The sequence below is a fragment of the Dendrobates tinctorius genome, unplaced genomic scaffold (assembly GCF_039654945.1).
Source record: "Dendrobates tinctorius isolate UK_male_01 unplaced genomic scaffold, ASM3965494v1 ptg000127l, whole genome shotgun sequence".
In the NCBI taxonomy this organism is placed as follows: Eukaryota; Metazoa; Chordata; class Amphibia; order Anura; family Dendrobatidae; genus Dendrobates; species Dendrobates tinctorius.
Window position 1 is genome coordinate 20,960,874 of NW_027361795.1, and position 13,935 is coordinate 20,974,808.

Sequence of the window (13,935 nt, forward strand, 5' to 3'; positions counted from 1 at the left end):
TGTAGTATCAGTAATCCATATAAGGCTAGGTTCACATTAGTGTACCAAGGCTCTGCTGAGGGCTGCGTACTTCCTCCCTGAAGCTCCGCCCACTTCCACACTTCTTCCATTTAGGCCCGTCCACTTCTACATGCATCCTGCGTACCTATCTTTAACATTGGGTACGCAGGACATGCGGATGGATGCGGATGCGTCGTTTTGACGAGCCCGCCGTCTGCGCAAAACACAACTTGTTGCGTTCCCGTGCGGTCAGCGGGCGCATCAAAACAACGCATCCGCATGTCTTGTGTACCCAATGATAAAGATAGATATGCAGGACAAATCCAGAAGTAGGTGGACCTAAATGGAAGAAGTGCAGAAGTGGGTGGAGCTTCAGGAAATACGCAACCCTCCGCAGAGCGGGGGGCCGACATCCAGCACCCCGTCAAATAGCTGCCAACTGCAAGTGTGGGGTGGAAAATAATGAGCAGCAAACAACATAGTTCTGTTCTGCCCCGTGCATGGCTTATAGTCAGTTTTCGGCTGATCGGTGGGTGGCCTTGATGTCAGACCCCCACCGATCTCATATCAATGACCTATCAGAAGTCCTGGACAACCCCTTTAAGTCTAAAGAAAATGAAAAAACCATGCCATTATCTGAGACCGTCCATGCTCCACAGTAAACGTGGACCCACCCCTCAGTACCACGAGTCACCAGTAAAGTAATGGCATGGAGGCGGCTGTTACATATTGCCCAGTTCTACATTGGGTTCCTGAACCTTTCCAGCAAATAATAGAAGTGCAAGAACCCAAATGCTGCCCCATAGCCAAGGGTGGGCTGGGAGCTCACGGAGGGGTCCTTGATATACTGTCTAACGTTCCCGGTGGGCACGGTCGTGAGTTTCACACGACCTCCACGCTCACGCTGCTTCCGCGGAGATGAGAGCAGAGCGCCACACGTTCCCGGTCACTACTTCTCCACCAATGACGCTAGGACACGCCCACCGCGTACGGGCGCGCAGGCAGGACACGCCCACTGTTTACATGCGGAGGTGATAACCCGCGCACCGCCATTAGCGCGATTGGCTGCGATGGGCGCTATGCCTGTGATCCGCGGCGCCCCCGATGTGCAGCTGCTCAGGGACCCCAGGATATTGATGAACCTCCTGGCTCATGAAAGAATACAAAGAGCAGAGATTCTGGAGAATGCCTGCTCGCAGCCCGACATCACGCTGGTGATGCGCAGTGAGCTCGCACACTGGATGCTGCAGGTAAAGAGCCCATGTGCCGGAGAGTGCCATAGCTCCTAGGAGGAGAGCTGCAGGCTGAGGGGCCACAGAAGTATCAGGCCTCCTCACCGGTGCTTGGCTCTACAGGTCCTTGTGTCTCCTTGTCATCAGCCCATGTGCCCACTACACAGGGCAAGGTGCATGTAGATAAGGGGGTGCAGTGTGGCTGTTAGCACAGGGTGGGATATCAGCCCGACCGCTGTAGAAAGCCTAGAACAGAGGCGCTGTCACCGGCAGGGCGGTCCATATCATTAGTGCCCTCCACTTTTACTGTTCGTCTGATGAACAGGAGATTTGGTAGGTATGGATTTACTAGAAAGCGGCTGTCCCGGATTTAAAGGGTTATCAGGAAAGAGGGTAACTTGATGATCACTGGGGGTCCGCTGATTGCTCCGTATTCAGTAATGGGGCTGGACTATGTTGGAAGCTGTTAACCTGCAGACTAACAGTATGTGTGTGTGGGTTTCCTCCACTTTTCTCCCACCCTCCATTTACAGGTTAATAGTGTTTTGGGACATGACAGTTTCCCTTTAAAGGGTTATCCTCAAAAATTAAAATTATCCTCTAACCTATGGTCATTGAAGATAATGATATCAAAATCTTAAACGGGGTTGTCCAGTCCTGTGACTGCAGACTTGTGAATCCTCACCACCTGCGCACTGCCCGCTGTGATAATGCACGGTCATTTGACCGCAGGTATGTGATATGCATATGCCACATTTCAACTACATGGGCACAAGTCTTGCTCACTGCAGGTGCATTGAACGAGGCCGCAATCGCCGTAGTCAGATTGTGACCGGGAGTATGAGGATTCACAAGTTTGCAGTCACATAGAGAGACTGCAGACCTGTAGTTTAGGACTGGACAACCCCTGTCAATAACGTCCATAGGAGAAGGGAATGAAGTCAGCACAATTGTGTTGCATCCAAATATTTCACATTTTGACTCATCCATCCAGAGCACTTCTTGGTCGCCTCTGTTCTTGTTTTGTATAGTTGAGTCACTTGGCCTTGTTTCCATATTGAAGGTATGGTTTTTAGCCTCAATTCTCCCATGAAGACCCCTTCTGGACTAATCTCTCTGAACAGTAGATGTGTTTAGCTGGGTCCCACTGGTGGCTGTCAATTCTGAGATGATGGCACTGTTGAACATTTTCTGGATTTGATGTATAGCACGATGTGTCGTTCATCTGCTGCACTAAATGCATGTTAGGGCAAGTTAGGATAGGATATTGGTTGAACTAGATGGACTTAAAGTCTTCCTTCAACCTTAATAACTACTGTATGTTACTATGTTAAATCTCCTTGGCCGAGCACTTCGCCTACAGTCCTCAACATTGCCATTTCTTGGTGTCCTCAATGCTGAGAAATACAGGAAGACACTTGTCCATCAATAATTACCATCAACAAGAACAAGGAGTCCTGGCTCTATCACGAGCATAGATTTCAACATCGTCCAGTCTGTGTGGTATTATATGAATAAACAGAAGGATTTGTGCAAGGCCCAATTCCACTGATTTGTCGTTACTTCTCCAAGAGGGGTGGAGGCTTGAACTCTTGCAAAATGGACATTGTGTGTGGCAAACCTCTGAAGGGGTCTTCAGTTCTGTGAAAGCACGTCTATACTGCATTAGATGTCAGCTGCAGGCATTCACACACACTAGGTGTACCCTTCTCAGCATTGAAATTGCAGCACCAAAAAGGAAAAGTTGTGAAATTATTGAAATCATAGGATGGACAAACATGTACCTGATATGCAAATCGTGAAAACATGTAAACATTTTCACATTTTGATTTATTCAGTTTTGAGTATGAACATCACGTGAAGAAATACACTCACCTAGGAACGTTCTGCCTCGCTGAATACACTTGGGCATGGAAGTCATCAAGATCCGATGTTGGCAGCTCCCGTTGCAGTGACATCCCAGTTGTGCTCGATAGGAGACAATTCCGGAGACACCACAGGTTATGTTAGCACGTGTAGGCCACGTAGGCAGCTCACAGTAGCAGGAGTAAAATGCGGCCAGGCAGGTGTTGTCTTAAAAATCTGCTCCATGGACTCTTTGGAGCCTTATTGATAACATTCCAAGGCTTGTAAATGTGTGTATTTCTGCACGTTGCTCTCATGCTCAATACTAAATAATAAGTGCGTGAAAACGTGCAACTGAACTAGAACAGGACTTTCATGGCCAAAAGGTTTGAGACTGACACAAATTTTGGTTTTCAGAGAGATTGCTGCTTGAGGCTATGTACACACGTTGTGGATTCTGCTGCGGATTCGCAGCGTTTCAGGCTCTGCGGGTCCGCAGAAGAATTAGCTGCGTAGTACAGTACCATTGTTTTCAATGGTAAAATGAAAAACGCTGTGCACATGCTGCAGATTTTTCCGCGTGGATTTGCTGCGGGTTCAGATCTGCAGCATGTCAATTCTTTGTGCGGAATCCGCAGCGGTTTCACACCTTCTCCATTGTAGAGGTGTGAAACCGCAGGGCTAAACCGCAGACTAATCCGCAGGTAAACCGCAGGTATTTTGACCTGCGGATTTTCTACAATCCGACGGACGAATCCACAGCACCTAAAATTACGTGTGCACATAGCCTCAGTGTTTCAGATCTTTTAGTCAGATGTTTGTATGGTTACAGATGTACATTCATAAATATTTCATACATTTTTACACTTGTATTGACAAATGCATCAAGTGTATGTAAAGGCTCAATATCTATAGTGTTGACCCTTATTGTTCAAGACTTCTGGCCTACGCCCTGACATGTTGGATATCAGTTTATGGACCAAATTCTGACTAATGTCAACCCATTGTTGCATAATCAGTGCTTGGAGTTTATCACAATGTTTGTGTTTATGTCCACCCACTTTTTGAGGATTGACTACAGGTTCTCAATAGGATTGAGATCTGGGTCGTTTTCTGGCCATGCATCCAAAATTTCAATGTTTTGTTCACTGAGCCACTTAGCGTGCGCTTTTGCCTTGTGACAAGGCACTCCATCATGGTGGAAAAAACATTGTTCATCGCCATGTTGCTCCTAGATCGTCAGGAGAAGTGGCTCTTGGATGATGTTTAGGTGCCATTCTTTTTCATAAGCAAAATTGTGAATGAGCCCCATCAATTGATAAAACAAAACACTAACATGAATGGTCTCAGGAAGCTTTACTGTTGGCCAGAAACAGGACCATGGTAGATCTTACCTTTTCTCCAGACAATCATTTTTACAGTTGTCCCAAAAAGTCTGAAGAAGACTTCATCAGAGAAAAGTACTTAGCAGAAAGTACAAAGATTGGGCTGCATGGGACTGCAGAGCTAAAGTTACTTTTTCTGGTGACTATTTGGGTTATCTGGAAGATTGCTTGTCCGGAGAAAAATGCTGAGTGCTACCATGAGTCTTATCATAATAAGGACTATGTCAGGACTCAAATGTCAGGACCCTGTCAGCGTCGGCAAACTGCCACGCCGAGCAGGGTGAATTACTCCCACTATGGGAGAGCGCGGGGTCCAATACAGTAGTGACGGTTCAAGCAGACAGGACCTGCGGCACTGAAAATAGCAAGGAGTCCCAGGACCTAGATCATGTGACTGCAGGAGGCGGGGCTTAGCATCCTACTGCTGCAGATGATATAATGTACCTACTGCAGGGAAACTGTAGTAGAGGAAAACGCAGGTCAGACAAGCGAGGGTTCGTACACGGAGAGGGCTGTGCGGTACCAGATGGACGAGCAGAGAATAGTCAAGTCACAGGCAGAGGGTCATACACGGAGAGGTAGCGCAGTACAAGAGGGAAAGGCAGAACTCGTAACAGGGACAGAACCGGATCAAAACCAGACAAGCAAGCAAGATGTCAGGCACAAGGCACATGTATGCACGAGGTCAACTCACTCAGCCGAGGGCAGGAGTATAACTGACACCGGACCTAGGTCAAGTGAGCATTAATAGCCGCCCTCTGCCAGAGAGGTAGAAACAATTAGCCCCTGTCTGACCAGGATGGGTCAAAGACAAAGCCCATCCTGGATCATGACAGTACCCTCCTCTCAATGGGGGGGCCACTGGACCCCCGGGTCTCTAAGGATACTTGGCGTGAAAGGCCCGGACCAACCGATCCGCATGAACCGACCGAGCAGGAACCCACGACCGGTCTTCAGGACCGTAGCCTTTCCAATGTACAAGATACTGAAGGGCACGACGGACCAACCTAGAGTCAAATTTAATTTTAATCAATTGAATTAAAGAACACCTATGCCTGTGAGTAAATGATCAAAAAAGACAAAAAATTATTAAAAAAGCCCTGTTAAAGGCTACAATAAACTATCTGCACCCTTCCTTGCCGTGGAGGTTGGCACCCTAATAGATACGATTGTTTGGCGCCCCCACTCAACGTCGACTGACCCTGTCTCCCCTGTCTCACCCTATTCTCACAGGTGGGAAAACAATGCCAAATAGATAAGATATGAAGGAAGGGAAAAGAAGGAGATAAAAACCTTAAATATACACAGAATGCAATGCGAGAGTAACCAGGGCAATAGGCCCACAATGTAATTATTATAAAGGTAACCCTAATTGGGGCTACTGATGCTAGCCCTCACAAAAAAGCAATAATAATTTGCCTATTCATACACAATGAGCCAAAACCACCATAAATTGCTATCAGCATGATTGGTAAAATAAACATGCAAAGAGGACATAATGTCCAAGCAATATATTAACAATACCACTGATACTGGATATGCTCCATGATGCCCAAGATAACAGGATGTAAATAGGCATGGCGGCGGTCTCAGGAAATAAACTTAAATAGCCCCCGCTATCATGTATCAGCTAAGCCCATTGGGTGCACGGTCACAGAGGATACAAGTCATCCACTTTGCCCAGCCAATCGCTAAGTGTTATTCATTACCTAATCCTATTGCGTTCCACCATTAGACCAGCGTGCGTGTCAAGCCAAATGGCTTTCTCTGTCCACTAAAAACCTGATTTTTTTCCCTTAAATAATGTGTAGCTAGTCTGTTTGTAAGTAGTGCGTAATAATTTCGCACTAACTCTATTATGAGTTTTATTATTAATAAATTATCTGATATTACTATTTATTGTCCTCTGAGCATATCATTACAAATTCACTTTTTCTAGTGTTACTATACCTAGAGATAAAATATTCCTGTTGTTGTTCATATCTAGTCATATATTTAGTCATCTAGCTCAGTTATGGGCATATTATCATTATTATTATGTACAACTTGAGTTTGACACATGCGCCAAGTGTTTGTTTATTGTGCGCATGCGCGATAGTGCGGTATAACCTGGGCATTGTGTTTATATATGTTGACGCTTTTGGGCATATGTATTCATCTTGGCGTTTGTGCGCCTGCGTGAGAATCGGTCACAGCCTGAACACCGTGCTTGTCCGGTGTTTCTTTCTGGTTGCGAGGCAACAGGCCCTGACTATTTCCGGGTACATAATTTCCGGTCATGCGCATTTGGCTTGACACGCACGCTGGTCTAATGGTGGAACGCAATAGGATGAGAGAATGAATAACACTTAGCGATTGGCTGGGCAAAGTGGATGACTTGTATCCTCTGTGACCGTGCACCCAATGGGCTTAGCTGATACATGATAGCGGGGGCTATTTAAGTTTATTTCCTGAGACCGCCGCCATGCCTATTTACATCCTGTTATCTTGGGCATCATGGAGCATATCCAGTATCAGTGGTACTAAAGTCTGTGGCCTCCTGATGAACCGTTACACCGGGGAAACGCGTCGGGGCGACTTTTATGATAAGTAAACCACTAGGTGGTGTCCTATTTATTTTTTCATCTATTTGTCCACTATGGAACAATTTAATATTATGACTATTCTAGTGCACCATCAGTGGTCTCTTCATTGTTATTAATAGAGGCGATTATCTATTTTTCTGCCATATATTGTTAATATATTGCTTGGACATTATGTCCTCTTTGCATGTTTATTTTACCAATCATGCTGATAGCAATTTATGGTGGTTTTGGCTCATTGTGTATGAATAGGCAAATTATTATTGCTTTTTTGTGAGGGCTAGCATCAGTAGCCCCAATTAGGGTTACCTTTATTATAATTACATTGTGGGCCTATTGCCCTGGTTACTCTCGCATTGCATTCTGTGTATATTTAAGGTTTTTAACTCCTTTTTTTTTCCCTTCCTTCATATCTTATCTATTTGGCATTGTTTTCCCACCTGTGAGAATAGGGTGAGACAGGGGAGACAGGGTCAGTCGACGTTGAGTGGGGGCGCCAAACAATCGTATCTATTAGGGTGCCAACCTCCACGGCAAGGAAGGGTGCAGATAGTTTATTGTATCCTTTAACGGGGCTTTTTAATAATTTTTTGTCTTTTTTGATCATTTACTCACGGGCATAGGTGTTCTTTAATTCAATTGATTAAAATTAAATTTTATGGGAATACATGTTCACTAAAATATTATGTTATATTCCTTTTTCTATATAATGATTTTGTGTCAACCTAGAGTCAACAATTCGTTCCACCTCATACTCAGACTGCCCGTCTACCAAAACCGGTGGTGGGGAAGACGATGATCCCTCCCCACAGGACCTCACAGGTTTCAAAAGGACCCTATGGAAAACATTGGGGATCCGTAGAGATGGCGGGAGACGCAACCGAAAAGCCACCGGGTTAACCACTTCGATAATTTCATAGGGACCAATAAACTTAGGTCCAAGCTTCGCAGAGGGGACCTTGAGCCTTATATTCTTGGTAGATAACATACCTTATCCCCAATCTGGAACACCGGCCACGCGGACTGTTTTTTGTCTGCAAAAAACTTATATTTATCCTGGGCCTTCATAATGTTACTCTGGACCTCCCGCCATACCTCCCCCAACCGCTGGTTAGTCTCATCCGCCTCAGGACACCCAGAGTCCAAACGGGAAAACTCTCCGAAATGAGGATGAAACCCATAGTTGCAGAAAAAGCGAGACGTACCCGTAGACTGGTTAATGCGGTTGTTAAACGCAAACTCAGCCAAAGGTAATGCAGTACACCAATCATCCTGTCGGGCTGAGGTCAAGCAACGCAGAATTTGCTCCAGAGACTGATTGGTCCGCTCGGTCTGCCCATTAGTCTCTGGATGGTAAGCGGATGAAAAGGACAGACCAATACCCAACCTCTTACAAAATGCCCTCCAAAATCTGGATACAAATTGTACTCCTCTATCAGACACCACATTCAAGGGTACCCCATGCAACCACACCACATGCTCAACAAACAATCTGGACAACGTTTCCGCATTAGATAGAGCTGCCAAAGGTACAAAATGTGCCTGCTTACTAAACCTGGTCACCACAACCCAAACTACGGTATTACCCTTGGAGGGGGGAAGGTTGGTGATGAAATCCATGGACAAATGAGTCCATGGTCTCTCAGGAATTGGCAGTGGTACCAATTCCCCGGCCGGCCGGTTATGGGGGGGTTTTCGCACGTGCACAAATATCACACGCAGACACATATTTCCCAACATCAGAGGCTAAAGAAGACCTCCAGAATATTCTAGCAATGGCCTTCTGGGTAGCCGAGATCCCTGGATGTCCACCCAGAACTGAGTCATGGAACTCCCAGAGGACCTTCAGACGAAACTGAGCTGGTACGAAAAGTTTATCCACTGGCTTAGCCGGAGGTGCAAGAGGCTGGGCTTCCCGAATCTCCCGTTCCAACTTATTAGAAATACCTGCCACCACCACCCCGGGCTGAAGTTTGGAGGATGGAGGTTCGGGGGAGGGAAACCAGATCTAGACTGCGTGATAAGGCATCAGCTCTGATATTTTTGGATCCTGGCCAAAAAGTGATAGAGAAGTGGAATCGGGAAAAAAAAGTGACCATCTAGCCTGTCTAGGAGTCAACCTTTTTAGCTGACACAATGTAAGCTAGGTTCTTGTGGTCTGTAATTACGGCTATAGAATGGTCAGCCCCCTCCAAAAAATGCCTCCATTCTTCAAAGACCAACTTCACGGCCAGAAGTTCTAGATTCCCAACATCATAGTTTCTCTCCGCAGGGGAGAATTTCTTTGAGAAAAAGGTGGAAGGTCTCAAATTAGTCAAAGTGGCAGGTCCCTGGGACAATACCGTCCCCACCCCCACCTCTGAGGCGTCCACCTCAACAATAAATGGTTCAGACGGGTCCGGTTGAATAAGAACCGGAGCAGACATGAAACATTTTTTTAAACACTGAAACGCCGCTATCGCTGCGGCTGACCAATTCTTGATATCGGCCCCCTTTTGAGTCATGTCTGTGAGGGGTTTAACCACATGTGAGAACCCCCTTATAAATTTGCGATAATTGGTGAATCCTAGGAAACGCTGCATAGCTTTTAAATCACAAGGTTGGACCCAATCGATAATGGCCTGCACCTTATTAGGATCCATGCGATACCCCTCAGCAGACACAATGAACCCCAGAAAAAGACAGTTCCTGTACAAAAAATAAACATTTCTCTAGTTTATCAAAGAGACAGTTCTCCCGAAGCCTTTGGAGGACTGCTCGAATATGACCAATGTGAGCCTGTTTATCAGGAGAGTAGATCAGTATGTCATCCAAATACACCACCATAAAACGTCCAATAAAATCAGAGAACACGTGATTTATGAAATTTTGGAAGACCGCTGGAGCATTAGTCAGACCGAAAGGCATGACCAAATTTTCAAACAATCCTTCAGTAGTGAGAAAAGCAGTTTTCCACTCATCTCCTTCCCGGACTTGGATAAGGTTATATGCTCCCCGTAGATCTAATTTCGAAAACCACTTAGCTCCGGACAACTGGTTGTACAAATCAGGAATAAATGGGAGGGGATACGTATTTCTCACAGTTATCTTATTTAACTCTCGAAAATAGAGGCATGGGCGTAAACCACCGTCTTTTTTCTTTACGAAAAAGAACCCCGCCACCATGGGAGAGACAGAAAGACGAATGTGTCCCTTATGGAGACTCTCGGAAATGTATTCCTTCATAGCAGCCCGTTCGGGACCCGAAAGGTTATACAAGCGGGCCTTGGGCAATTTAGCACCTGGAACCAGGTCAGTGGCACAATCAAATGGGCGGTGTGGTGGTAAAACCTCAGCCCCTTTTTCGGAGAAAACGTCCGTATAGTCTTTTAGGTGCTCCGGAATACCTTCCAGACCCACGGACGACACAGACACAGTAGCAAGACATTTTTCAGAACAATAGGGACCCATTTAACAATGTCCCGAGATTCCAGATTAATCACTGGATTATGGAATTGTAACCAGGGGAACCCCAACACCAGTCCCGCAGGCAGGTTGTCCATAACAAAGCATGAAATATGTTCCTGGTGCAAGGAGCTCACTTTAAGGAGAAACTCATCTGTAAGAAATATGACATCATTCTTAGCCAGTGGTGTTTTGTCAATGGCAACAACGTGGATAGAAGTCTCCAGCCTAACTGTCCCTAACTTACACCTGGACACCAAGTCAGAGTCAATAAAGTTCAACGACGATCCGCAATCCACGAAAGCAGAAGTGGGTGTGGAGACACTCCCACAACAAAGTTCCACTTGCAATAACATTTTTGAAAATGGAGAAAAAGGTACCTGAGAGCCTGGGTGACCTCCACGACAATCACCCGGGCTCAGTCGCTTGCTGGTCAGTGGACAGGAGGGGCAATCCTTTTTCCAATGTCCGGAATCACCACAGTGAAAACAGCATTTTCCCAAGCGCCGTTGTCTCTTTTCTTTCTCCTTGACGTCGATGGTTCCCATCTCCATGGTTTCCAATGTAGGACTGGCTCCCCTTCCTTGGGAAAATAACGGGGTTTCAATCTGCATCACTCCCCTGGCCCGTAGCCTGCGATCCATTCGGACGGCTTGTGTCATAGCGTCCTCCAGGGAATCAGGCGGAGGGTGGAGAGCCAAGGTATCCTTCAGACGTTCAGGCAGGCCTCTACGGAACAAACACCGGAGGGCGGCATCATTCCAGCAGACCTCAGCAGCCCAGCGTCTGAACTCTGAGCAAAACCACTCGGCTGAGTGCTTCCCCTGGCACACACTCATCACCCTGTCCTCAGCCATACGCATCCGATCAGGCTCATCATAAATATGCCCCAGGGCCTCAAAAAATGCATCCACAGTCATACGCTCAGGGGCAGTGGTCGGAAGGAAGAAAGCCCAAGCCTGGGAAGCTCCCCTTATCAGAGGCATAATGACCCCCACTCTCTGACTTTCATCCCCAGAAGAGTGTGGTCTCAATGAAAAAAAAAAGCTTACAGCCCTCCTTGAACACTTTGAATTCCCTTTTATCTTCAGAAAAGGTATCTGGTAACTCAACCGGACACTCAGGGGAAATTAATGTAACATCCCGAGCCCCCGATGATAAAACCCCCTGCACAGTGTCAGCGATCAACTGCTGAGACTGAGCCAGGGCGAGTTGTTCCCCCAGGAGTCTCTGAGACATCTGAGTCGGGTGCTTTACCTGCTCAGAAAGAGCGTGCATAAGATCCATCACACACACACAGGACTCAAATGTCAGGACCCTGTCAGCGTCGGCAAACTGCCACGCCGAGCAGGGTGACTTAACCCCACTATGAGAGAGCACTGGGTCCAATACAGTAGTGACGGTTCAAGCAGACAGGACCTGTGGCACTGAAAATAGTAAGGAGTCCCAGGACCTAGATCATGTGACTGCAGTGAGCGGGGCTTAGCATACTACTGCTGCAGATGATATAATCTACCTACTGCAAGGAAACTGTAGTAGTGGAAAACAGGTCAGACAAGCGAGGGTTCGTACACGGAGAGGGCTGTGCGGTACCAGAGGGACGAGCAGAGAATAGTCAAGTCACAGGCAGAGGTTCATACTCAGAGAGGTGGCGCAGTACAAGAGGGACAGGCAGAACTCGTAACAGGGACAGAACCGGATCAAAACCAAACAACCAAGCAAGATGTCAGGCACAAGGCACATGTATGCACGAGGTCAACTAACTCAGCCGAGGGCAGGAGTATAATTGACACCAGACCTAGGTCAAGTGAGCATTAAATAGCCGCCCTCTGCTAGAGAGAGGCAGAAACAATTAACCCCTGTCTGACCAGGACGGGCCAAAGACAAAGCTCATCCTGGATCATGACAGACTAGTTTTAAATACAGGTCATTAAGTCTAAAGTGTACATTTTTTTTATTGTATTTTATTTCTGCTCCCCTGTGTAATCCACATTTTGTTTTACATTTTTCACACTGATCTAGAGATAATGGTCTTTTTTATTAAAAGGGGGGTCCGAAACTAATACTGATTTTTATTCGAAATGTATCTATTGATTTTAATAATATACACCAGTAATAACTGTCATGATCTCAGTGCGGGTTTGACTCGCACACGTGGGGTTAATGTCTGGAACCAGTGCTGATGACTGGCATTTCTGGGGTTAAAGGTTGTGATCCCAGTGCAGGCTTACCTGCACACCTGGGGCTATGATTGTGGCCTCTCCCTGGTTCTGGGAGAGGCTTCTTATAGCCTCAGGACGCTCCCATCCCCGTCAGTTATACTTTCGCCCTTGGCATTGTGTGGTGACCCCTGAGTGTGTTTGTGCTGTGTTCTGGTTGCTTGATTCTCTGTGTACGACTCGGTCTGTTCTCTGGATATTGCTTTGGATTCTACTTGGTACCTTCTATGTCTGTTTGGTTTTGACTTCTGCTTGGCCCTGACTATCCTGTCATGATCCAGTGTTGGATCTGGCGGTATTAAAAGCACAAAGTGAACTTTTTTTACTTTGGTTGAGTTTAAAGGTGTTTTGACTGTCCCCGGTGGTGGTTAGCGGTATCGCACCATAGGTTTAGGTTAATGTTCACTTAATTAGGGATCAGGTGTGACTCCCTATAAAGGTGTGCTTAGGGGGTTCACTCACGGCTGGTGATATTTCTTTCTGAGTTGTTGGAGAGCCTGGTGGAAGGATGGAGCGGGATAGGAGTCCTGCGCAGTCAGCCAGAGAGTATGAGTGCCAGCTAATGGTGTCTGCAGGAAGGACTGGCATGGCTTGGAGTCGCAGTTTATGGTGTCGGCGGGAAGTGCGGGCATGGCTTAGAGGAGTGGCGACTAGGAAGAGAGTTGCACTCAGCATGTTCGACTTGGTTGCTGAGAACTGGACTCGAGCATGCTTGGATTCTTGGCAGAGGCTGGACTCATCTTGTGACTCTGTGTACTGGACTGCTGCAAGTGGTGATGGACTCTGCTCCCAGGCTGCACGATGGTGACGGATCCAGTTATGTGATGGATCAGGGTGGAGGAGAAGATGCACACAGGTGGTGGGCTCTGTTGCTAGGAGCGCACGCAACAGAGCAAAGCTAAGTGGTGTTTCCCCTGTATTGTCTCTTTCCTCATGTGTGTTATTAGTGCAGTGGTGGGATTAGTTTCCGCACCGACCTATTCCCTAGTGAGGGTTTAGGTTCAGGGCGAGCTAGGGCGTTGAGGTACGCGTGCGGCGCCCGGTGCGAAACCGGCATAGGGAACGTTAGGAGTGCAGGGACACTGGCTCAGGAGGTCTCCAATTCCCTTTTCCCTATTGCAGGGCCCCCCATTGTTAAAGTTACCCAGGTTCCCCCTTTATTATTTAAATGCGCCTTACTGGAGGCGGTGTTTCCAGATATTGTATGTATAACGTGTAATACCTAAAT

The 13,935-nt window shown here is 46.8% G+C and overlaps 1 protein-coding gene across 2 annotated transcripts in view; it reads left to right on the plus strand.

Moving 5' to 3' along the window:
* The first annotated feature begins 1,045 nt into the window (after positions 1–1,045).
* LOC141047458 (G1/S-specific cyclin-D3-like) overlaps positions 1,046–13,935 on the plus strand; it is a 31,569-nt gene continuing 18,679 nt past the window's right edge. For both annotated transcript variants that reach the window (XM_073542569.1, XM_073542568.1), the window contains exon 1: positions 1,046–1,250. In XM_073542569.1, coding sequence (XP_073398670.1) covers positions 1,071–1,250 — 180 coding nt within the window. In that variant the 5' untranslated portion in view covers positions 1,046–1,070. The remainder of the gene's footprint in view (positions 1,251–13,935) is intronic.